Source organism: Lutjanus erythropterus, chromosome 9, assembly GCF_056507025.1.
Source record: "Lutjanus erythropterus isolate fLutEry1 chromosome 9, fLutEry1.hap2, whole genome shotgun sequence".
NCBI lineage: Eukaryota > Metazoa > Chordata > Actinopteri > Lutjaniformes > Lutjanidae > Lutjanus > Lutjanus erythropterus.
In genome coordinates this window covers 25,319,759-25,346,619 of record NC_139325.1, presented here as the reverse complement: position 1 = coordinate 25,346,619, position 26,861 = coordinate 25,319,759, and the positions used below count along the sequence as shown (strand labels likewise).

Here is a 26,861-nt window from a genome sequence, read left to right as displayed (position 1 = left end):
GCCAGCTTTAGAGGCACTCAGCTGAAGGTTAAATAAGCAGACTTCACTTCAGTGAGCAGCTTCATTCTGCAAGGAAGTGTGAAAAAGGGCTTGTATTTGTATCGAGATGGCTAAAGAATCTCAACATAAACTGACACATCCTCATTTAATGATCTAATTTATAATGTTCAGCATCAGGGGAAATGACAAAGCAGACACACGAGTATAAATCAGTGTGTTTATTTAGTGTTGTAATAATTTAAGAGTGTTGAATGGTGGGTTTGATGCTCCTCTGGTGGGCCACTGTGACCTTACAGTATCTGCTGTAGTGATCTAAAGCCTGCCTTGCTCTCCGTCTTTGGAAACACAGATAAACTACAGATTATATCGATCCCGGTCTGCCCCTCCTGCCCTGTTCGAGGGGGAGGCGTCCATCTAAGGCACGCATAGCTTAATAAGTAGAGGCAACATACCTGAGTGCAGTCTTTCATCAGTCTCTATGGGTACCACAGCCTCTACAAGCTTAATGCACTATTATTTAAAACTAAGGCCAACTAGGTGTATGATTCATACTCTCACATTGAATCTAGGCTACACAGATCACAGACAGCCGTGCTCTGAAGCTAGTTACACTCTCATTATCCAGTCTGTGTACCAGTCCCATAGGCGTTGACAGAGGTTAATCCGTTACAGCGCTGTGAGTCCCTCTGTGGAAGTCGCCCCGCAATGAGATGAGGCTGAAACGGTGTAAGTGCTGGTCTGCTCTGGTCCTGTGTGTCGCTGATTTGGGGCTACGGTGCTGCAGATCCGCCGTGCTTCTCTTTGTAGACTCGCAAGATGGCCTCACACACAAACTGGAACTGACACTGAAACACAAAACATGCAAAGTGTTATTAGCTATCAGACGACACCGCTGCTGCTTTTGAAAGGTCAATACTGGATATATTCAAATTACGTGAAAAGAAAAAATCAGCAGCGAGGTCTGAGGTCTGTAAAACTAAAAGCCTGATATAACTCATTCTTCTGAGTCATAGAGCTCCATTGTCCCAAAACATATTAAAACACATCAATGAGCCACACTGTTGCACTGGGTAACTTGTTCTTTCATTACAATGAACATGTTTATATGAAGTCAATCCCACATACAGCATCCTACTGCAGTAACACTCACTCACACACACCCCAACTGACTACAGTGTAAATGTATACCAAACTGTGTAATATATATATATATGATAATAACTTTGTATGTGCAACAGTGTCAACTCAACTGTTGAGTCTGTTTCTTGTCTATATTGTTATAATGTGTTTATTTACACTTGTTCATATCTTGCTTGTTTCCTTATTTATTATATCATGCAGTTTACTTCATATTTTGCTTTTTTTATTGATGCTTCTGCTTTTGTGCTACCCTTTCTGCTGCACTAACACTGCAAATTCCCTGTTGTGGGATTAATAAAGGATTATCTTATCTCATCTGAACACAACCCATACTTATTAATATGCAGCTGAAAACAGTCCTCCAAAAATGCATTTTTTATTGCTCCTTGATAACATTTTTGAAAATCTGCAGTACCCAGATGTTTAAGGAAATTACCAAGACTTTTTTTTTAACAAGTAATGAGACTACAATCACACTAGCAGCTTTGTCAAACTGTACTAATGCACAACGGTCATCGATGTATTAAATGAGCTAGATACCTGTCAAAAAGATGCCGCCAATTCAGTTCAATGAGAATTCCTTGCCTGGAGCATTCACCAATAAAGTTTCTAGCTTCTGGTTTTACTTCCATAGTATGTGGCCCACTGAATACATGCAGAGGTGTGTCTGCTTCTGGCCCCGCCCACGAGTTCCCACTCAGCCCATAGATTTTACATTGTGATGATGTCACAGATCTTTAAATCGCTTTTCTCTGCTCTAGGAAAGTTTTACAAATATAAATGTAATAAGTGTATAGACCCTTTTACAGCCAACGTCATTGAAAAGCTGTGCATACATTTCATCAGCAGAAGTAGCGGTCTCTGCCAGTCATCCAGACGAGTTATCAAGCTGTAAATGTTGAATTAAATGTTTTACCAGCACCAAAATCACCGAAATGGCTGATTGTTGCATATACGATCTTACAGAATCAATGTTCCACCGGTCGGCTTAAGTTATTCAGAATTCCAACAGGATCATGATCGTTTCAGAGCCATCGGTGGCGTTTATGGCTGCAAGCTATTAAAAGTGTTGACTGGACTGAGGACACGATCAAACTGCTCGTGTTTGCAGCACCTACTGAGAAGCTGTTGTGGTCCGGCACGCTTTTGTTGCCAAACTGCACATGTAGCTTGCTCGTTGTTTACTGTAAAAAGGTCTATATAACCTCCATGGATCAAAAATTCAGAATAGAACCAGTCATAATTGACCTTGTTTACAGTTTGAGGTGTCCTGTCAACAGTTTTACAGACTTTGCACACAATGACAACGCTGACATGCTTGCGTTTAGCATGTTAGCTTGGGTACAATGTTTAATATTTTCACCATCTTAGTTGTGTGTATTCGCATGCTAATATTTGCTAATTAGCACTAAAACAAAGTGCAGCTGAGGCTGATGGGAATGTCATTAGTGTTCTAGGTATCTGTTCATAAATCAAAGTATTGAATAAATTCTCAACATTTTTATGGCTGAGTGCCAATTAAGGGAGACAGTGAATGATTGGGGTCTGCACAGGAAATCCCATTAACTTTTCACGGGATTTGAGATTGGCCTAAAAATGGCAGATCACTTCATCGGTTCCCTCAAGTTCAGACAAAGTAAGATTTGATCAGTTTCTCCTGAAACCTCCGTTTCTCCTCAACCACACTGTTTTTTCCTATGGTGTTTTTTTCCATCTTGCTTCCACATTAAACTGCCAAGTTGTCCACAGAAATTGCTACAGCACTAGCATTGATGACAGAATGTAATTCCTGCAACACTCTTGAGGTGCCACTAGTTGCCATGCAACCAGTAGCTTTCTAAGCTGTCATTACTAACCTGACAGGCACTTTTTAGGAAGGCACAGTTTGACACAGTCGCTGAGTAGTGAATAAAATGTAGACTACTGAAAGTGAAAGTAGTGAAATGGACCAGGAATAATTAAAATAAATTGCATGCAATTCATGTCACATTCAGCGGCCGCGGGCTGCATTTTGAGAACCCGTGTGCTAGACAGAAAAGTCAGCCGATTATGAAAGTAATAATAATTCATCGTAAGGGGGGCATTAACACATGTGCCAGAGTTCACAGCAATTCATCCAAAAGTTGTTGACATATTTCACTCAAAACCACAAAAGTCAAACTCATGTTTGAGCAAGAAGAAAAGCCAGAGGAGCTGCAGGGTCAATCGGATTTGTCATCTTGAAACCATGAGTGCAAATTTTCACATTTCAATCCGTACCAAAGTGGTGGACCGACCAACTGACCAACATTGCCATCCATAGAGCCATGCTGCTACTATCTCTAAAAATAAAACTGAACATTTGTGGAAACACCATCTGCTGAGGAAGACTGTGATACGATCGAAAGCTCCAGAGCAGCTTTGGAGTGGACCATGTGGTGAGATTGATTCGAGTGTCACAGACAGGGCGAGGAAGCTGGAAAGTATTGACTAACATATTGTAGGTTTTGGTCTTTTCAGGGGATTTGTTGCCAACATATGGAGCCTTAACATGAAGGTTTGTCCTCTGACTGAGCATGTTTTCCATTACTGTCAGAGGCACAGACACACGAGGGGAAACCTGAGGAAGAGTTCCATCAGCACAAAAACATCAGAGAGAAAAAGCCTCAGGGACTGGATCTCCTTTCAAAATAAGGGTGATGGTGGTAGCAGTGGTAGCCTAGAAGCAGGCTTGTGATTGGAGGGCTGCCATATTCCCAGCACCACAAAGCCATGAGTAACACTTTCCCTTCCCTCAACAGATACCACTGAGGTGCCACCATGCATGGCTCCCAACCTCCGCTTGCCTGTTCCAGCTCGTCAGCCATCAGTGTAATACTGTGTGGCAGTCACATTTCTATTAATGAAGGTTAAAGATGAGGACCCCCCCAAAGATGTCAAAAAATGTGACACTGACCTTTAACAAGGTAATTTTGGGCTCAGTGAATTTCACAGTGAGTCTCCTGCTCTAAAGTTCTGAATGCAATATTTTTAGAGTTTAAACTCTGAGAATTTGACAGTTTTTTAATCTTCCAGAAGCTGATAACTTTCTCTCGACTCTATTAACTGGTCTAAATTTCTGACATTTCAAACTAATTGCAGTATGCTCTGAGATTTAACAAAAATGTTATTTTTGTATTTCAACAGCCTGTATTGAGCCAAGAGACAGCATGTGGCCGAGATGTCACACAAAAATGTAAACACTGTAACAAGGAGCAGCCCTGCAGTATGTCAGGTTTGATAAAATAAAGGAAATAAACACCTCTCCAACCAAGGACGGCAGATTCACTTCAACAGTGCGGGGCAAGAAAGTGTGTAAATTACTAGGAAAAGACAGCTGGCAACCCACTAACGGTTAAAATTATAAACCAGCACCAAAATGACGGTCAACACAAACCACCATGTTCTGAACAGACACATTAGTAACAACACTAACAAAAGACACTAACAAAAGTAACATTTAAGTTTTGGACCATACAACAGCAAACCTAATCCAGTATGCTCAGTCCAGCACTGCATGATAAAAAATGAGGACTGCTGCTATAATATTTTAATCTACACCACGAACCAGAGCAGAGAGCCAGAAAACAGCACATTCCGATCTGTCTAGGTGGCCAAACGTGGAGAAATACTGTACATTATTCATGGCCTTTTTATCTAAATTTAAATAAACCACTTCTGACACACTTGCGGTCTAGACATGCATGAGGTGGACGGGAATTTGCATGAATAAAGTGATTTGTGACTTAAAAAGAATGTGGGACAGGGGTGTAAAGTGGGGGGGCCACTGCTCTACTCCAGTAACTATCTCCTAAATTCTTTTACTGCATGATCTTTACTATTACCTAAAACAAGGCGCAAAATAATGTGAACACATTTTAGACTATATGTAGACAGACAAGTGACTATTGAGGACAGATCATAATGCTGTACTCTGATATGCTATGTGCTAGGCTATGTTGAAATGAACAACACATTTTGCAGATGATTAAAAGATGTTGCTGGAGGATCTCTCAAAGCCACATTTAGTCACATCTTAAATTAGCTCAGTGGTTCTCAAACTTTCTTCGGGCGTGCCCCACATCAGATGCCAAATAAAGTTCACCCCACCCCACCCTTTTATTACTATCAATCATTAACAATTGAGGAAGCAACTGATAAAAAAGGATTTAAACTGAATTTAAGTTAAATAAACAACCACTATAGCAGCAGACTCTTGTTTGTTTATTTCCCCCCAAAAAAGAATATTTATTAACTTAATTTCACTCCTAGGGGGCCCGTTCCCATTTTGGAAACCACTGAGTTAGCGAAACGCTACCTAACTAACAAGGATTGATGGAATTTAGCTAGCTAGTCATTTAGCTGGCATCCTGCTAACACTGGATGGAGAGATGTCTATCTGCGTAAAAGACACAGCAACTTTATTACACAACACACCTCCACGAGATAACTTCCTGGATTTGACAGACTTATCTGAACCCAAACAGTGATCTGATCAAAGTATTTCCTTTGCTCCTAAACCTACTTAAGCTGTTTTTGTGCCTAAACCTACCCATGTACTTTTGCTGGCTATTGTGTTTTGCTACAGAGCAAAACACTAGTTAATTAGCTAGCTAACATTTGATGTAGATTAACTTACTAGTTTTCTAGTGTTCTGCTACAGAAAAAATGCCACCCATCAAGGTTTGGTGTTTTGCTACGGTGCAAAATGCTAGCTAATGATTGATATAGATTAGCTAGCTAACTAGCGTGCGCTTTGATAACAGCAAATTTAAAAGTGACTACATTTCTGTTGCTTTTACAGTTCCCACAGCAACATCTTTTAACTATCTACAAAATTTGGTTGTCTTTTCAACACAGATGAGCCCAGCACAGAGCATATCTGAGTCCAGGAAAGGACAAATATGTCAGATTCCAAATGGGGCGAGATTAAGGAAGAATCAGTTGAATTGGGGGAAAACAATCCAAAACATCCAAAAGTATCATTTGATAAATACGAGCTAAGCTTTTTAGCGTAAACCTTCGCTCTGTTTCTCTGTACCGTGGTCTGAACCATCATGGCTCGCTGATCTCTCAGTGTTTTGACAATGTCCAGCGGGAACACTGGCCGACCCTCATCCAACAGAGTCAGTGCCGTTTCCATGGTGATCAGAACACCTGTCCGTCCAATCCCAGCGCTGAAAGAGTAAATCCAACACAAACACTGCTGTAAGTGTACAGTGGAGGCAGGTACAATGCATGCTGACTCTGTTTAATTAGAGGGTGAGTGTGTGTGTGTGTGTGTGTGTGTGTGTGTGTGTGTGTGTGTGTGTGTGTGTGTGTGTGTGTGTGTTACCTGCAGTGTACCATTAGTGGTTCTTCACCTCTCCTCCTCTCCCTGACTGAGCTGATGAATAGCAGGAAGTCTGAGGGGTCATCGGGTACGCCGTGGTCCGGCCACGCAACATACTGCAGGTGTGTGACTGCACGCTCCTCACCCAACTAACACACACACACACACACACACACACACACACACACACACACACACACACACAGAGAGAAAAAAAAAGGCAGAGAATCAGACAGAATTTAAGTATTGCATACCCTGTATTTAAAATGATGAACAGGTGACCTTTGGGAAAGATATCACCCACATGAGATTAACAGTCTGACAATATTCAGTTTGTGAGAAAACAAAAACCAACAGAGGGTGCAGTGGAAAAACAGAGCAGATGAGCACGTGACCGGTGGGTGACACTGAGATTAGGAAGTGAAGTGAGATGAAACAAAAACAAAAACAGGTGGGATGCAGAGAGGATAGAGGAAAAGACTCGAGCTGGAAAAAAAAAGTGAAGGCAGGGAGGAGAATAGCTGAGTTTAGAGTTTATAACGGTCATGTGACCTGTGACTGCATGCAGGGATTAACTCGCTCCGCCAGAGGAACAGATGGGCCCACACAGCAGTATCTGTGTATGCATGTGTGTGCATTCAGACTTCACGCCTCCTTGAGCTTTATCTGTTTATTTACCTGTTCTCCATGTAAGTCAGAGTGGAAAACAGCTCATTTAATCTGATTATCTACCATATAAACTTCTCAGGAAAAGACCTGCACACCACAACACACCTGCCCACCCACACCTACACACCGGCATGCTACGTAATGTATTATTACACACTAATGCACTCGTCCACCCACGCATACATACAGACCAAAACACCCACACGGAAGTGACTGTATGTTGGCTGCAGATCGTTTGTCAGGAATGGCTGCTGCCTGTGGTGAGCTCTGTTATGTGACATATGGCTCAAACATGGAACATACAAAAAGAAACACTCCGTGTTGTGGGACCACAGTTGTGGTTTTCTCATGTGTCATGTGCAGGGCTGACCCCTGGAAGTCGAATCATCAGTTTGAGACCGCTCAGTCAACTGAGACTCTTCAAGTCAGGTAGTCGAGCAGGAGGATTCCCCTATTTTCCTCTGGAGTAAAATCATTTCACTACGTCAAGTCTTCAGGTCCACTTGATGAAGATCTTTGCGTGGATTCAGAGTGAGTCTTAAGTCCATGTCATGCCATGAATATACTAGCAAATGGATGCGTAAACAGACAGCTGTGGACATCACTGATGCATAGTAGTGAGTGAGACCGAGGTAGGTCCCTGGAGGAAGAGAGGCTGTGCCTGGTCAGGCTCCGAGATAACATGATCTTCTTTTCAGCTCCATTGTCATTTTTTTCCGGGTGTTTTAAAATGGAAACTCCCACTCAGCCAATAGCAAAAAGCAGTGATGTTAGTTAGAGTGCTGATGCTCTCCCCTCTCCTCCCTCAACCTTGGGGATTTATATGTAGCAATGTCATGAATGCAGAAATCTATGTCAGGTCAGGTCATGTAGGAAAATACTTTCAGAAGGGCTTAGGAAAATAGCATTTAGACACAAAAACATACATTGACTAAAATTTGAATGTTCGATATGAATTCATAACAAACATTCTTGGGAAGCTACAGAATGATACAAAAAACAACGAACAGGCATTAGCTTGGGGCGTCCATTTGGGAGTATAATCCATGATTTAACTTGGCTTGTTTAATATATTATGTGAATGTCACTGTCACCCTGAACATACATTTGAACCCTGCCAAAAATCTGTTGATTCAATAAAACATTGCTTGATAGTTTATGTGAAAAAAAAAGATTCATATTGAACAGTCAAATCCAATTTGACTGACAAAATTATAATCTGGGTACAGCCCTAGAAGTTTGTTACCGACCCTTCCTTTACTCAGATATGCTACGTACGAGGCTCATCTGTTGAAAAGAAAACCAAATTTTGAAGATGGTTAAAAGCTTTTGCTGGAGGAGCTGTACAAGTTACAGTCACATCTTAAGTTACCTAATGTTAGCACTATGTAGCTAGCTCACCTACATCAATTGTTAGCTAGCTAGTGACATCTCATAGCTAGCAGCTGTTAGCAAAACACTAACTAGTTAGCTAATCTACATTAAACTTTATTGAGCTGGTTACATGGGATAACTACTCTTTGTAAACCTGCTAGCTAACTTGCAAGCTCATCCACATCAGTTGTTAGCTAGCTAGTTACATCTGCTAGCTAATAATAGTAAGTTTAGTTTTAGTTACGTTTATTAGCGAGCTACTCTACATCAGTCTTAATCTTAAAATAGTGAAATAGCATTTTGCTAACATTAGCCAGTGAAATATGTGACTATATTCCACTTTTACAGGTCCCCCACCAACAGCTTTTCACCATCTTCAAAATTTGATTTTCTTTTCAACTTAGACGAGTACTTAGTACAGGAAACACAGATAAAGTTGATGGGTACCAAGCTTGCTCAACCGTTATTGGAGCACAGAGCAAAAATTAGTATTTTCACTATTTTCTTGATTATTTGACAAGCCGTTTGGCCTTCATAAGGTCAGAAAACAACGGCCAATCACAATGTCCCAGAGCCCACGGTGAATTCAAAGGTCTCGTTTAGTTTGACCAAAAGTCCAAAACTGAAAAATATTGAATTTGCTAAAGTATAATGTTGCTGAAGTCATGTCAAACAGTGATATTAAGCCATCTTGACTCGACTGTTGAATGTCGATTAGTTCAAAAAACATAACCATGATCCCAGAGACATACAGGAATTGAATGAAACCAAGCAACTAAATTAAGAGGGAGGCACCTCTGCTTTAAACAACATCAAAATGTTAACCAGTTCATGCTCTGTTAATCATTGCAGCTCTATTTGTTACTGTACCTGTGTGTGTGTCAGGGTGAACTGCCGTGTCACGTACGCCAGGTTACACTCCTCTGAGTGACACTTCACCCGCATGTGCCCATAATCCTTCACTTCAGGCGGATGCGGCCAGTACTGGTGGCACTTGGTCTGCAAGCATATGACATCACCAGGCAAATTACATTACATGTGACATGAGTCATCAGTCAGGACACAATTTACTACTACTGCTGCATCAGCTGCGCTCAGCTCTCATGAAATCAGACTCATGTTCAACAGCGTGGTGTGTTCCACCTGGCAGTCTGAGGAACAAAAGCAATTCATCAGGAGCAGGATGTGAACTGATTGTCAATTTATGTGTGTGTGTGAGTGTGTGTGCGCGAGATGCTCGAGTAGACAGAAACTCAGAGCACTTGACGAATATCAGGAAAATGATCAATTAATGAAAGCATCTGGTTACCAAGCAACAGGCCAGCTGAGACAGACATCTTCACTCAATGAGACCTTGATATGTCGCTGCCTCTGTCTTTGTGCGAATGTGCCCTCAAATGATTTATCTCATCGCCATCCTGCTCACACTTTACATTTAGCTATTCTCCACACTGTGAAACCCTGTAATTACTTACATCTGTGCCAATTGATTATTTCTGTGTGCAAACATCACCACTGAACCTCCTAATTACAGTAATCATGTATCAAATAAAACATGAAACAGCATGTAATAATGTGCTGCAGTAATCACTGTGTTAATGCACCGCTGATGACTGTGTAGTTTCACTTTCTGTTTACTCCTCTGTGAATGTGGCTGTTTTCAGTGTTAAGTGGATGAATGTATAGAGGTATGTATACCCGTCCCCTCTCTGTCAGAGTTGTGAGCATGATGATGGTGTGTATCTGTTGCTCCCAAACACTCTGCCAAAAGTGAGTGCAGGTCTGTGGCAGTGGACCCTGAGCCGCAATATAACGTAAACACACACCAGACACTGGGGGCGCCACCTACGAGACACACAAATAAACACAAAATGATGCACACAAGCACAGACACAACACACAGACAATGAATTTACATCAGAGTAGGGCTGCAACTCATGATTATTTTCATCACTGATTAATCTGCCGATTATTTTCTCAATTAATTGATTATTAATCGATTAGTGGTTAAGCTTAAAAAATCTCAGAAAATGGTGAAAAAAGTTTTCAAAAAGCCCCAATTGACATCTTTAAATGTTGTTCTTATGTCCAAATCTCAAAAATATTCAGTTTACTGTCATAAGGGGAGTAAAGAATGCAGAAAATATTCACGTTTGAGAGACGGAAATCAGAGAATTTTGACTTTTTTTTTTTCAAAAATAAAAAATAACTAAGATAAACTATTTATCAAAATAATTTAATTATTGTTTTATAGTTGCAGCTCTATATCAGAGCTATTATAGTTTTATATTTTTCAGAACTTATTATTTTATTAAATTTTTGATCTCAACTGAGTTCAGTTTCAGTTAGTTTTCAGACTGGGTTTGCTGGTTTAGTTTCTGTTTTTAAAAATGCTTAATTTGGTTTAGCTGTAGTCAACTATAATAATCTTAGGTTTAGGGATGTGCCATATCATGTATGTATGGTAATACCAATATAATTTTTAATATGACAGAAAAAAAAAATCATATTGTGATACAGGCAAAATTCCAACTTTGTTAACCCACCCAACCTGTTGTTGGGTGGGTTAACAAAGTGAATGAGGACTGTATCAACATAAGGAAGCAAATTTTGTGCATTTTCTTTACCAATAGGTGAACACATTAATAATCAATAATAGATTGTCAATAATAACTAATAAGATACAAAACACATCTTTTTCTCAGTTTAAGTCGTATTTAAACAATTCTGGTGGCACGTTATTCATATGAAATTTATGAAACAATCAATTCAAAAAAACAGAATAAAACATTAAGTCTCTCGCTAAGAGTGGCTGTTCTCGTCTGTCTGACCTTATTCAACAAATGGCTCAAAATAATGTCAAATGAGGCGCTCTGGTGGCTCAGTTGGTAAAAATGCGTGGGCCACGTACAGAGATCAGTCCTCAGCAGTGTCCATGGGTTCAATTCCCGCCTGTGGCCCTTTGCTCCATGTATTTGGTTTACGTTAAATGTCAAACAGGGACAACACACACAGTTTCATATCAGTGATGCGCACCGTGATGTGGCTGGCGTTGATGTAGTCCTCCTGGCCCTGGAGCACCACTCTGGTCGAATCATCTGAAAGGAGAGCAGTGCAGCAGCATGTGAGGGTCATAACAGAGCCGTCGACGCACCGCAGGCTCAACCAATTAAATTTCATGAGGTGCCACAGCTCCAGATGAAGGTTAGAAAGGCAGCACAGAGCTGAGGGAGGGAGGGAGGGGTGGAGCGGTGGGCACCAGAGACAAACAGCAGGGCAGAGACACGCAGAATAACTTACAAGGTAAAACATCCTTATATCGATTCTTGTCCATGTTCTCAGGGAGCCGAGCACAGTTCAGAAACAAACCAGGCTTCCTCCTGTATAAATTCTACAAATTACAAGCACACCCACATGCAAGTAAGACACAAAATGAACCAAACACAAACAAAAGCTACAAATTCCAGCTCAGTCATGGTATCTTTGTTTGAGAGTGAAGATTAGGGCCAACATCTGTCCCTCAATCAGCACTTAAAAGGCTCATTATGATCTGTAAATAATGGACAAACTAAATCCTGCTTAAAATAAAGACGTATTCTAGTCCTGCATGTTAAATACCTCAAAATGGAAAGAAAGTGTGCCAGACTGTATTCCTCTCTCCAGCTGTCTCACTGATTCCTCCAGTGTCGTGACCCGCTCCGACTGGCCAGCTGACTGCGGCCTGTCTCCCTGTGATTGGCTGGTGAGTGTGAGGGCGGGAGGTAGCTGCAGCAGGGGGGCCACGCGACCGGGACCTGGAATACAAGGACGGTTCAAGGCTGTGATAAATATTCATAGAAACATGACAAGACAGTGTGCCTACTTAGATCACACGCTGCTTCAGCAGTTTTGTCTCTGTTACACATCTACACACACTCACACACACTCACACACACACACAAACACACACACACACACACACACACACACACACACACACACACACACACACACACACACACACACACACCTTTACGTCTGATAAGCAGGGCCAGCTCTCTGGAGTGTGACTCTCTGCTGGCTCGTATGAACATGACAACCTGGTCGTGTGTGTGTTCAGAAATGTCTCGACCGTTGATGAGCACTACCAGGTCTCCCTCCAGGAGTTTGGGCTCACATCGACCTGCCTGTAAACAAAATGATAGGTTTATTTAAAAACTCACATCTCCACGCCAAAGATCAATATATTCTTTCAACTGCAACAGATGAGTTGGCTGATATTAGTTTATTCAGTATCAGTGTGTAACTTCAGAAACAGTGTCACGACTACTTAGAGGACCACAAAGTATTGCCAGCTGTAAAATGTTACCCCTTTTCTCCTTTATTTTAATCATGCCCATTTCCTCACTCATTGTGGGAGTTCATTTTTCACTGATGATGCTTGCCTCGCCTTCTACACTTTAGCCATGCCCACTTTCGTAACTTGTGACCCGTTTGTCATAGGGCCTAGCCGCAGACGTCAGTGCACATGGTACATGTTACTGAATTTTACCAAGTACAGGATAATGTACAGTGAGTGGTCATTATTGCAAAATAAACTCCAGTGGGATGATGCTGCGGTTTATTTCACAATAATTACTTGCTCACTGTACATTATCCTGCTTATTACATGGATACTTACAAAAAACAATAAGTTAAATATTACATCAAAATATTAATCATTTTATTGAATTACAAATTATTTTATTGCATCCACTGAGTCCTCTGGAGTCTATGATCAGAACTGCGTCATTAAAGGACCGGTGTGTAGGATTTAGGGGCATCATTAAGTGCAGACTAATGCCTTGCCTCACCCTCCCCTTTCAAACATCTAATAGAATCTACGTTGGCCGCAAAACTTGCAAAAGGCAGTGTTTGGGATGTCTATTCTGGGCTACAGTAGGAACACGGCAGTACAACATGGTGACGTCTGCCGTCTGTAGCTATAAACAGCTCACTGTAAGGTAACAAAAATTTTCAGGGGCTCATATATGACTGGAAACATATTGATGAATATTATATTCCATTTCTGCTGTGTTCTTCCAGTAAATCCCTGTAAAACCTGCACATTGGCTTTTTAATTGATGCTACAACTCTGTGTCAGTTCAGCACACCTGTTAAATAGCTCTCCTTCAGTCTATATTTCTTTTACATTTAATCATTAAGTTATTTTGACACAACCTGGAGATACCAGACCATCAAAACCCAAATATTCTTACCGGAGAGTCCGGTTTAACGTGGGATATGGCTAGAGGCATCTTCTGATCCACTCCACCCTAAGAGGAGTTGGGAAATTAAATTAAATTTTTGATGGAGCAAGAGCAGAGGGGTGACAGCACAAATATTACATATGTGAGGTTAAGAGACACATAAGGAGTGTAAGAGAGAGACCCACTTTAACATTGAAGCCAAACTTGCCCTCGTGATCTGGAGCGATGCATATTAGCATCAAGTCACCATCGCCGAGAGCCCCCTGCGTAGACACAAATAGTCAGAATTAACTCATATATGCACACAGACATGCAAGGATATACAGTAATACAGAGTTGATGATAACAGACCTTATTGTAGTGCTGTAAGCTGGGGTCGCCATCATCCTCTCCGATACTGTCATCAGTTTGCAACAGAGACTCGTCTGTCACATGGTTATAAGTGCCAGAGAGACTGAAAAATGAAACAAATTGATTTTTCTCAGTTCATTTGTAGATAAATGAGTGAGTTTCAGGTGTGATAATAATATAATTCAGATTTCTCTCATATCCGAAACTAATTTTCTCCTATGATTCAACATACAATGCTTTAACAACACATGGTAGGACTGATGAAAATACTGAAGGACCAGTGTGTCGGATTTAGTAGCATCTAGTCCAATAAGAGTTGCTCACTTGGTGAAATACGCAAAAAGGTTTTTTCAGCTTCCTTGTTTACTTCTGGGGGGTGTGGCCCACTGAATATGTACAGCAGTGTTTCACCCATTTTCCCCGCCACCGAGTTCCCATTCTGACTCATAGACTTTACATTGTAATGATGTCAGATTTTTCTCAGCTCTAGGAAAGTTTTACAAATACAAAACCTCCATAGATCAAAAATTCATAACAGAAAGAGTCCTGCAATTCGAGGTGTTTTACAGATGTCTCTTGTGTAATGTTCATATATTGGGAAAGTGCTGTTTTGGGCCACAGGGGAATTTTTGCTGCAATACAAAAAACAACATCTGCCATATTCTGCCAATAAATCCCTGTAAATCTTACACACTGGACCTTTAATTGTGATTTTTTAAATTAATTTAAGTAACTATTTTCTATAAATTAAAGCACAGGCCTTTCTGGTGGTCTACAGAGTATATTATACTAAGTTTGTGCCAACAGTCACAAATTAAAGGCCTCTTTCCAAACATTCAGATATGAAATATTACAGAGCTGTGCTTCTTCCTTTTCAAATAAACCATGTTTGGTTAGTGTTAAATAACTAACTCTTATTAAAGCTGGTGGTGACAGCTGTCATATGAGTTGTTTAAAACTTTAACCACTTACAAATTGGTATTAAATTAATACAGCTGCACTAAATCCAACTGCATACAAAAAATAATTAAATTTATGTAATACCACCAAGGCCCACTCAATGGAGACAAACATTCAGCCCAAGAAGTAAGCAGACACCATTTCTGTTGTGACTGATACTAACTGATGCGGTGAAGAGTCTCCCTCGCTGTCCTTGCTGCTGCTCACAGACGCCCTGTACGTGTAGAAGACATCCTCTCCCTCCGACATGTCTTTCAGGTCATTGGTCAGTTCAACTGAGGATGGGCGAGGTTTACGAATGCCGTGGCGAACTCGGGGACTTCGCCTGCCAGAGAGACCAGGAGGGGATAGAATAACAGGACACAAAGTGAGCTCAAAAAGGGCAAACAGATACTGAGGCCTCAGACAAAAAGGGCAGAATCTCATCATAGCCGGGCTTGATCCTGCATGTCGTACCAGTTGGGGGTGGTTGGGGGCGACCTGGAGGGCAGACTCTTGGTCTCCAGACACTCTGATGAAATCGACCTCCGCAGGACTGGGTTCCACACCATCCCTCCCACTACACGCTGGCACACTGGACCACTGCAAAGTAGAAAAGAAAAGAAAAGAAACTTTTGGAGAAGATCAGTAGTTATGACAAGAATATTCAACCCTGATTCCAAAAACAGGAAGCTTTGTAAAGGGTGAATAAAAGCAATCTGGTGAAATCTGGGTTGCACATGTAAATAGACACGTAGAAACGCAGGCTGACCTCTCAGTTTTACTGTTGCCGAGGCCCAGGTGTTGTGTTATCAGCTTTTTGTAGGCCTGAACGGTGCTGTTGTTGTATTTGGGGCTCCTGGCAGTGCGGTTGGAGCTGAAGAAGGAGTGATGATCCACACAGGACCTCCACAGGTTCTTACAGGTCTTGGGACAAAGCAGCAGCAGAGACACCTCACAGTCCTGGGTCTCCCCCTGAAACATACAGAGTTCAGTTTTTTATTTTTTTAACTTTCTTTTTTTGTGAAGCTTCATAATGTAACTCCAGTATTCAAGGTCCCATCTCAGTTATGTAACTTGAGCTGCTCAGGTTGCTTTTGTTGCCAGCATTAAAACACTCCCTCTTCACTTTCTATGAATGATTTATTACCTTTCACACCAAGAAACACACAAAGAAAATCTGAAAAAATGCCATCTATGTAGACCAGTAGTCAAGCTTGTATCGGTGAAATGTTGTTGAAAAATGAAAGTGTTCATTCCTATGTAGTAATTTTAGCTGTAATTACATTACAGCTCAATATAAAAGCAATTAAAAAATGTGCTGACTCCAAACTTTCAATGGATTTACCAGCCAAGTGTGTAGAGCAATTAAAAGCAGCAGTTAGTTCAAACTATAAATTACAAATAAACAGTGGAGGGACTCACATGTTTACGTTTCAGATGTATAAAAAAGCGTTTCCTCTTGAATGAAATCTTGATGATGTTCCCCCTACATGTGAAGAATGCGGTTTGTTAAAGGCTTCAGAGAAATACAAGAACGAGGCAAGTAATTATCATCACCATCACTCACCAGGGGAAGAAACTGGAGCAAATCATATTACAGAATATTGCAACACCGCTGGAGGCCAAACCCACCATCAGAGGGGCGTTGTTGGTGTCCTGAGAGAAGGAATGATGAGGGAATGACTGTCATATATGAGAGGACGTTAAACTAGAGCGAGTGATACTCATCCCTACTGGCAGAGAGTAGCGGCTGAGATAAAATCAATAACTGGCTGAGAGATTAATCATGATTTTATTACAACATATTTAGGTAATATTTCAACCAAACTCAATTCTCGAGAGGAAAATCTTCTCCAAATACTGCTCGCAGCTAGTAAAAAAGCCATAACTAGGAAATGGATGATTAAACTCCTCTCTGCTCCCATAAAATTAGCTTAAAATGCCTATCCAAGGCACACCCAAGGGAAATTGAAAGCAGTTCTTGAAACATTTGGAGTACATGCATGGTTTTGATCTCTTTCGAAAGGTAACACTATGAAGTTTTTCTCCCAAACAGTTAGAATCAATGTAAGCGCTACTGTGACTGAGTAATAAAGTTTGAACACACTCAAGTAGAAGATTTTTATTTCCACCTGAATAAATGATTTTTTGCAAAAATACGCCTGCAGATAACTGTGAGTTAATAGCTGGATAACACAAAGAGACCACAGCATTTAGGATTGCCAAGTCCCAAGTTTAAATGTGATAACAATACCGCAGAAAATGAATGGTGACATGTTTTTCTAAGGCATTTTCTGAAAAAGATCATTTAGAGACCACAAAAAACTCAGAACTTCAGAGTAACCAAAACATAAATAAGTACATTACAGTGCCTTTTCCCACACTGAAACTAAACCTTGTGTATATAAAGCCATCAAAACAAGTTCTATGCAACAAGTGGAACTCACAGCAAACCATCTAAATTTAAAGGAATAGTTCACCCCGAAATCAAAAATAGATATTTTCCCCCTGGCCTGTAGCTCCTTTTATCCATGCAGATTTTTTTTTCAGTGGGAGTTGTAGAGTTTTGGAGATATCAACTATAGAGATTTGAAAAATTCAAATCCAGTATCTCTTTCCAGGAATCATGACCCAGTTACTCAAGATAATCCACAGACCTTGGTAGATTACACTGTAGAAAGAAAGCAGTTTCTACATGAAACACAACAAGATCTGTGGATTATTTTGAGTAACTGGGTCATGATTTCTGGAAAAAGACATGGCTGTTGAGTTCTTCAAATGTATTTTTTGGTGCCTTGAGCACCACAGGACTAGTGCTATCTAGTCCCATTATATCGGATAGAAGGCAGAAATCACTACTGCCGATATCTCCAAAACTGGGCAATGAACACCAAAGTAAAACAGTTTAGATGGATAAATAGCACTAAATTTTCAGTGGTGAGTTGCTTCAGTTTTGAAATCGTTTGTTTGCGTGTTCGTGGTGCTGATTGTACCTGCCGTTGTTACTGTATCTCTCAAAGACCGGGGAACAACAACAGCAGGATTAGAGTGGATAGAGGTCGTGAAAGAAATTTACAGAATGGAAAGACTGAATTTCTCCTTTAAACTTTGTATGAATAAATTTGTCCCCAACAGTACATTGCTTGGCTTTGGTGCTGGTATTCCCCTCTGCCTCTCCAAACTGTAGGTGTCCTGACAGCCATCTACTATTGGGAATACACCAACTATCAATAAGTACTGCAGACAAACCCACTTTAATTAATCCTACCCCTTTAATGCTCATAATCAATGTGTATGTGATGCTAAATTCCCCCCTTACACAGCTTTTGTTTCATGTTTTAGCATGTTCTTGTTCATTCTTAAAAAAAATCAATAAAAACAAAGTAAAAAAAGAAACGTGTGACATGAGAGTTTAATGAGGGAATCACTCTACCATGGCAGCATGCAGCTCCACTCCATACAACTCCAGCGTCCGTGCTGTGTTGAGGAAACACAGCTCTGCCTCGCTCTGCTTCAGACCCCTGGGAACACACACACACACACACATCAAGTCACACACAACACCAAGAACCTGCTGCACAACAAACCAGTTTTCCAGTGGGAACTAGATGAAGTGAAGTGAAATACTTGTGCTGCGGATGCAGATCCTCCACTTTTGACAGGAAGTCTTCATCCTGCTCAGGAATAAAGTGGCACTTTGAGATGTAGCCGGGGAGTCTGGACGGACAGTGATCCCCCATCTCCGCTGCAGGTGATTGACAGAAACACATAAAAACATCCACAAACTGACAACTTGGGTACCGTAACAGAGCTGCTTCTGTTTATTGAGAGCATCCTCAACTCACTCAGTTATTATTAAGTCATTAATCATTTGTTTGTCAAGGAAAAGGTGGGACTTACACTGCACAGCGTAAGAAGCCAACACAACAGCTGCACTCAGCGGGCACTGCAACCTGCAATCATGCTCCATGATTATACATTATAAAAGCAGCAAAATACAAACTGTGCACAAGGGGACGGGTGGCTGTGTTTGTGTGTTACTCACCGTCCTTCTCTAATGTCACTCCTGATCTGGAGGAAGTACAGGTGCCTGCAGGGACCAGACAAGAGGAACTTTACCAACTCACGCCTGAATTATTTTCTCTTTCCTGCAGACATCTCTTTAAATATTGTGTTTTTAGACAAGTTAGCAGCCTGGCTCTGGGGATGGCAAAGTCAGTCTGTCAGTCAGTTAGATTGAAATATGTCAGCGACTACCCAATGGATTATAAATTGCAACCGTGACAGGTAGTCATGGCCCCTGGAGAATAACATAATGACATATGGTGCCACTAGCAAGTCAAATTTTTAACTTAGCCTGAGAAATAGTCAACATGGATCCAGCTTATTTTGGTGAATTTTTCTCTAGCATCACCAGCAGGCTGGTTTTGACTGAAATGTCTCATCAACATTTGGATGGACTGACATGAAATCTGGTGCACAGATTGACACCCCACCCAAGGATGAATTGTAATAGCTTTGATGATCCTGTGACTCTTCATCAAATGCAGCTATCGGGTCAAAATCTTAAAGGGACAGAATGATATTAATTTAAGATCGAGTGATTGTTGGAAGAAAAAGATATAATCAATGAACATTTGCATTTAATCCAATATAAAATAATGTACAGACCATACTGTACACGAGATAAAGTTAATAAATATGATGGAAATAAATCAGGGAACTGTTTCAAATATGGAATAACTGATTCACTAATCTGTATATTTTGCGACTGCAGCAAAATCCATAACATCTGGTTTAATAAAGAACATTGGTTATCAGGGATGTCAGGCACAGAATTTAATTTTAACTGATCAATTTGTATATTTAAAGATATGTGAAAGGACACTGGGATATCCACAGAGTTGGATTACTCTTTTTTCTTCAATTGTATTAAAGAAACCTCTACTTAATCACTGGAAATCCACAAGCCTTCTTACACTACTACACTGGAAAAAGAAATGTGTTATTATTTGAAGATGGAAAAGACAACAGCCATAGAAAAGAGCAAATACTCTTCTCTAAAAACAACAAATAAACTTGAATTCAGAAGGTGATTGGTTGTATTTTCTGATTAATAAGAAAACAGTGTGAGAATAATTTCTTTCTTAACATTTATTGAGTTAATTTCGGTTATTTTGTCACAACTCTTACACATCTCCCAGCTTTTGTCTTTTATTTTATCTTCATTTAACCACAGTTGTCTTCAGCTTTTTTGACTGACAGTGGCAGCTGATATTCAATGATTGACATTTGAACTTGCTTATGTGGTCGACTACTCTGATTGTGATTTGTGTTTGCCTTCAGCTTTTTTCTTTGTTTTGCCTCCAGCTAACACCTTGACGTAACCATTACGTCTGCACTCAAAGGATCTATATGACTTGCTAAAGAAAACACACATAACAGAAAGGCACATATACTGACCTTGTCTGTTCATGCTGCAGAGAGTTGGGATCAGAGATGAAGAATCGTACTCTGAAGTTCAGATAAAAAGGAGAAACAAGACCTGCAGAGACATGTCATTTTGTTAAAAATGGCTTATGTGTGGTCACAAGTTCATTTCAATCATCTACTGGACCTCCCCTCTCCAACACCTCCCATTTTTAAATGTACTGAAACATATTTTAAAGCACACAGAAAAACTATTTGTCTAGAGGAGTAATTCTGGGTAAAGAATGTGAATTCTCTGGAGCCAGAACAAGTCAGATACCTTTTATCTGCTTCTTCAGGGGTTTCTCAGGCTCCAACCATCTCTGCGAGAGAGAGAGAAATTCATTAAGTGTAATGGCTAACTGGGGCTAAAAAAAGCATTTATGTAAGTATACCCTGTGGTTATAATCATCTAAACAGCAATCAGCAAGTGCAATACATTACAATCTGAGCATGAATGTGCAGCAGAGGAACAGTGAGCTCACGGGAGAGTGTGTGTTGGCTGTGATGGAGGCGATGGCTGTGCTGGATTCTCTGATCTGCAGACTGAAGAGCTGCCTCTCCTGCAGGCCCAGGTGGTCGCATACGAGGTCCAACAGAACCACGCCTTCATCCTGCTTCTGAAAGATGGAAACAACAAACAGCATCAGTGCCAGCCAAAACTTTGAGTGACATTTAATGCTGCTAATTAATGTACATCTAAATGTACTGCACCATTTACCAGACTGTAACATTATCTACCATGATACTGCATGGTTAATTACTATATTATTTTTATTGTATTTTATTTTATTTTAGTGAAGGACAGCTGGTGACTGTTGCATTGTTTTTGTTTTGTACTTGTAAATACATAATTCATTCATTACCAAAGACAATTCATGCCAATTTTTTGCACATGCTTAAGCCACGGCTGGCTGCTCTTATATTTTATTTTGTTAAAGAAAGAAAGCAGAAGTTCTTTGAGTTAACAGGAAAAATGGATTTTATGTGAACAAAAAATATTGTACACATCAGATTTATTATTTAAAGGACCAGTGTGTACGATTTAAGGGGATCTATTGGCAGAATGTGGCAGATATATGTTTTGAATTTAAAATGAATTTTTCTGTCTGGATTAATAACCAATTCAATGTTATATTTCCTAATTTTCCTAATTATATTTTCTAGAATTTCTTATGTATGTTAATGTTAATATTCACTTATCTTAGAAAAGATTCTATTCAATATATAATGTCCATTTATATTGATCTTATTATTCTTAGACCAACAGTTGAGGCTGGTTTAAAGGAGGGAGGATTGTGGTGGGAGCACTGGGGAGTCAGGTGTGTCTGTGTGACAATGGCAAATGGTTTACATGGTTCACAGGTCAGGTAAGAGGGTCACTCTGAAGAATTTTGCTCAGGGGCCCAGAGAGTAGGCTGCTGGTTTTAGTGGAGCTCTTGAATCTTTTGCTGGTGCTAAAATTCTCCGCTGGGAGAAAAAGTTCTGCAAAAAGTTTGTCTGAAGCCCTGATAATGCATATATCCAGGTGAAAATCTGATCTCCAATAGACCATCTGCAGCACTACACTCTGTACTTTAACTATTCACTGTTTTATTAATCACTCTGAGGGATAACCTGCAGCTCATCTGCATTTTCTCTTCTGTTATCAGAAGCACATTCACAACACAAGAGGACCATGTTGACTGTAAACTGCGGCGAACAGTGTGTTCTATACTGCAACAGGGAAACTTTTTGATGTGTGTGGACACAAAATATGGGAAAAGATCAGTGTAAACGGGCCGTGCTTCCCTCAAAAACTCAGAGAACATCTGTTAAAAAAAAGGAAACATAAATATTAAATACACAAGAGAAGTACAGCAGCTGTAAAAAGGGAGTAATGGAGAGTTTAATACTGGAATCCTCCTGCACATTATATCCAGAGCACTCTCCCTGCTGCTCTCACACCATTCACATAAAGATGCTGCACAGCTGCCATCCTAGAAAGCAATATTGTGATTACGTTTCTGCATGTGTGTGTGAGTGTACTGCTGTCTGACATGATATGCTGCTGATGTAAAAGTGTGACAAGCTGTGTGTGAGCTGCAGGAGGTGAGCGTGTCCTTCAAACCAAGGTCACGGCGTTGAACAAGAGATGTGGATCAATGGGAGCAGGAAAGAGTAGTCGGTCACTATATCATGCAGTGACACCACGATCATTAACGGAGCACGGAGACAGATAGGAACAACATATGATCTCCTCAGATGAGAAACAGCGTGTGCATGTGTGTGTGTGTGTGTGTTACGCACGCTGACTTTGAAGGTCTCGATAGTGCCGTCCAGCAGCTGAACTAGGCAAAGCAGGTCCGGTTTTGGCATGTCTGTTACCACGGTAACTCTGCCTCCCTCTCAAGACAAACACCCTGCCCTCAGCTCGTCACTGAGAGGGGACCTGGAAACACACATACACACACATAACCACAAAAACAGTGTCAGATGTTTCCAGGCTGTTGTCTTCCAATGAAAGCACCTCCCTCCCTCAGGATGACATTGCGTGGTGAGTAATATACTGTATGTGTGCTGGATGGAGCATCGGGCTGCAGTGAGTAATGCGCCGTGAATGTTGAAGGAGTGACTCTGTGTGTGTGTGCGTGTGTATGTGTTTGTGTAATTCCTTATTATTTGGCCTGGGTCTGAACATGTCCCTTCCCTCTCTCCCTGCTGCTCTCCCTCTGCGTCTCTCCGCCTTTCGCAGGCAGCTGAATGATAAGAATGTTAAACATTTTCAGAGTTGAACACGCCCATCTACAGCACTACGGCTGATCTCAAGACCAACCGCTGCAAGCAGTGCACTAGGGCTGATCAATCTGTACATTATTTTTTTTCGATTAAGCCATTACCTGGTCCATAAAATGTCAGAAATTGGTAAAAAAAAATTTGGATCAATGTCCACAAAACAAAGATGTTTAGTTTATTGTCATAGAAGACTTAGGAAATCAGAAAATATTAACATTGAAGTGTGAAGCTAAAATAAGAGAATTTCAGGGTTTCTGCAGGTTTCAACAAGTTCAAAATATAAGACTTTTTAAGGTCTTTGTAAAGCTACATGTATCATTTATGCTTTAAAATGTCTAAAAACATTACAAATATGGTCTAAATTTTGTTGAGTTGTGTACTTACATTATCGCAAATGTTTCCAACAATGTTCAAACGCAGAGAAATGCATAACTGATTCAAGAACCCTAGTAGCTGAATTTGCATATTGCACATTTAAGACCATTATGAGACTTTTTTCTCATCCATATTGGCAAAAATGTAGGTTAATAAATCTCTTATTAATCAGGTAAATCTCTTAATGAAGTCTGCCAATGCAAAGTGTGGAATGTAAGACTTCTTGTCCTTACCACACTTGAAGATGGCACATGAAGTTAACTCTGATAAAGTCTGACCAGGCTGCATAATTTGCATTACTGGTTCATGTTCGTTTAATTTTGCAGTTGTTACAGTGTGATCAATACAAATTTATCAAAAACAGGGACTTAAGTTAATGTAGCACTATAAAAAATAATGTTTCCTTCATAATCCAATCCATTTTAAAACCTGTAAAATCTGATTTAAAGCATTTTAAGGTTTAAAAATTCAGATAATTGGATTTTAGATGTTTTAAAGCATTTTAAGGACATGAGGAAACCCTGAATATGGTAATTTTTGTCAAAAAATACTTATAACAATTAATCAATTATCAAACTACTTGTTGATTGATTCAATAGTTGAGAACAAATGGATTAATCAACTAATTGCTGAATCCATGCATGGATGTACACACTTAAACACACTTATCCATGCTTTGAGAATATCTACCTAAGTGTGTGTGTCAGGGTTCCTGCAGTTTTAAACAAGTTAAATTTAAGACTTTAAGACTATTCTAAATGCAATCTAAGACCTATTTCACAGCTGTCCTGGCAAAAAAAATGCATGCAGGCTTTGCATTAGTGATTAATGATTCAATGTTTGTATTGTTTTGCAGTTGTTACAGCGTGATCATCACCATATTTCCAAGTTTAAAAGCAAGACTGACGTTAATGCAACTTTATAAAAGTACAGCACAATCTTCATATTTCATTAAATATTTGTGCAAGACATTTAATAATTCAAATTATTGGATTTTAGACTGTTTAAGGACCTGCAGAAACACTGGTGTGTGTGAGTGTGTGAGCATCTGTATGCATGCAGGTGTGTCTACATACATGTGTCCTCCTGTCTTGGTTGCCAGGTAAACGATTAATGGATCCAGGCCGGCCTGTCTCACACAGTTTCTGAAAGCACACACAGTGTTTGAGTTAATGTTTGAACACAGTGACACACTCTGAATATATTAACACCGAGCTGGTCCCAGTTTGATGACTTGTTTTCCATAATAACCCTCTCACAGGCAGGCGTCTAATGAATTTACAAGTAAATGCTACATTTAAAATAGGCCCCGAACTGATACTCGATTGTTAGAGCCAGTGCCGATATTGATATAGTGGCTGATTTTCATTACATGGATTATAATACAGAGAATATAGCATATATACATAAATAAACATTTTTGCATTAATCCCTCAAGAGTGGTCAATACATGTGACAAAGATATGTAATGGCAATTAATATTTTACGGTTTAACAGTAAAAGTTATTGTCCAAAATGATGGAGCAATGAAACAATACAATGAATTGATTTTTTTTTTATTATAATTATATATAACCATAAATAAGAAAGACTAATAGAGCAAAAAATATATATAAAGGCTTCAACAAGGAACTTTCTCATATTGTGTTGATTTTGGAGCCCCCTGTGGACAAAAGTGGTAGTGTTTCTAATGTAATAATCAAAAAACATAACGTAAAAACTAAAATTATCTCAATAAAAATCCCCTCCTGTTTCCTTTTAACTCGTTAATGTACTGCCCACTGTAACTTTTCCTGGAAAAATGTAAACACAGATGATTTCAGGGAGAATCTGACCTGGTGGCAGGCATTATGAAAAAAGTACTTAAAATAGCCGGTCTCATCAAAGATGGTCTCCTTAACTTGCATAGGTCACACAGAAGCATTGGTAACAAATTGAGACTATTTCATAACCAGTTAAAAACTCCATGTAGTAGCTTTACACTTGAATTTCAAAAAGGATCAAATACACAGAAAATGCTGCCAATAATAGGGATGTGTATTGGCAAAAATCTGGTGATACGATACTTAGCATGACGTAGTATTATACTGCTGTTTTGTGATCTAATGTCATAGTATGAAGGAAGCAACAACATATGCATGAGTTAAGTCACTTTTTAAACAGTCGGGGATTTAACACAAAATGAACCACTGCCATGAATCTTTGAATGTATCACGATACCTATAGCCTAGCCTATAGAGTTATCAATAAAAGCAATCTGCATTGTTTTGTAAAAAAAAAAAGTTTTTCATATAAATGCATATTGGACAACATATATGCTAACACAATAATATAATGATATAGACCAATACAGCTGTGATAAGTCAATATTGGGCTGATAGTGTCAGGCGACTGATATATCGGTCAGGCTCTAATTAAAAAGTAGATTCATCATGATGCAGAGACTATGACTTCACTGGGTGTTTTGCAATTGCCAGCTATTTCTTACATGTTTCAGCTAAACATTAGGACATACAGAGTTCAGACATCTTGTACTTTATGATTCCTTTGACACTGATTTTTCTTGTCTTTACAAGTTAAAAGTGATCACTGTAGGGTATAAACACACCTAGCATAGGTGTTAAAGCTCAAATCTACAGCCTCTGCTGCTGCTTCACCAAACGTACACATACCAATGAATAAACAGGGCCTAACTCAATGTTTTGAGTCGATATTTTTACTGTTTGACTCTCCCAGTCTGTCGATATTGAACTCTGCCGTGACCTCGCTGTACTTTGAGCTCGAGTGCGAACAAGGAACCTGTTGACAACCTGAAGTTCTTTACAGCTACACCCAAAAGGAGGAACAGTCCACTGCCAAACTTTCCTCCTACCACGGCGCTGCTCCGAACTACAACTTCTGGACAAGAAGTGAGAGTTTTTTTTGGGGGGAAGAGAAGGTTTAAAGAGACAAAAAAAGAGACATGTCTACCTGTGTTGTCTCTCGTCAGAGACGGGTCATACTCCTCAGACTGTCCGCTGTGTGTGTAGACCTGTGGACGGGCCGTGTCAGTGGAGCCAGCAGGTAGAGTTAGGTAAATATCCGGGACAAGTTTCTCATCCCTGCTGCTGCTGCTGCTGCCTCTGCGCGGCCCCGCCCCTTCACGGCCGAGCGCGCTCACGGTGGGAAGCGCGTACCAGGAGGCGCGC

General features: G+C 40.1%; 1 protein-coding gene across 2 annotated transcripts; it reads right to left on the bottom strand.

The window, feature by feature from the left end:
• Positions 1-203: 203 nt before the first annotated feature.
• ptpn3 (protein tyrosine phosphatase non-receptor type 3) lies at positions 204-26,861 on the bottom strand. Of its 2 annotated transcripts, XM_084726848.1 has the most exons (27): positions 26,644-26,855; positions 24,750-24,818; positions 22,813-22,954; positions 21,009-21,143; positions 20,804-20,846; positions 20,518-20,599; positions 19,100-19,144; positions 18,955-19,007; positions 18,682-18,799; positions 18,488-18,575; positions 16,622-16,710; positions 16,477-16,540; positions 15,824-16,026; positions 15,529-15,654; positions 15,236-15,397; positions 14,113-14,215; positions 13,947-14,024; positions 13,771-13,827; positions 12,543-12,699; positions 12,152-12,327; positions 11,834-11,924; positions 11,570-11,631; positions 10,232-10,378; positions 9,404-9,532; positions 6,494-6,639; positions 6,200-6,335; positions 204-845 (listed from the first exon to the last, which is right to left on the bottom strand). In XM_084726848.1, the coding sequence occupies exons 3-27, from the start codon at positions 22,879-22,881 to the stop codon at positions 771-773; spliced, it is 2,634 nt and encodes an 877-aa protein (XP_084582974.1). In that variant the 5' UTR covers positions 22,882-22,954; positions 24,750-24,818; positions 26,644-26,855; the 3' UTR covers positions 204-770. The 2 variants fall into 2 exon arrangements, with proteins under 2 accessions (XP_084582974.1, XP_084582975.1); XM_084726849.1 differs by lacking the exon at positions 10,232-10,378 and having other exon boundaries at positions 26,644-26,861.

Coding starts and splice junctions, on each gene's coding strand:
- ptpn3 (XM_084726848.1), bottom strand. CDS start 22,881: ATGCCAAAACCGGACCTGCTTTGCCTAGTTCAGCTGCTGGACGGCACT. Junction 19,008..19,099: donor AGTGACATTAGAGAAGGACG/GTGAGTAACACA, acceptor GCATGATTGCAG/GTTGCAGTGCCCGCTGAGTG. Junction 14,216..15,235: donor GGAGACTCTTCACCGCATCA/GTTAGTATCAGT, acceptor TTCATTTTTCAG/TCTCTCTGGCACTTATAACC.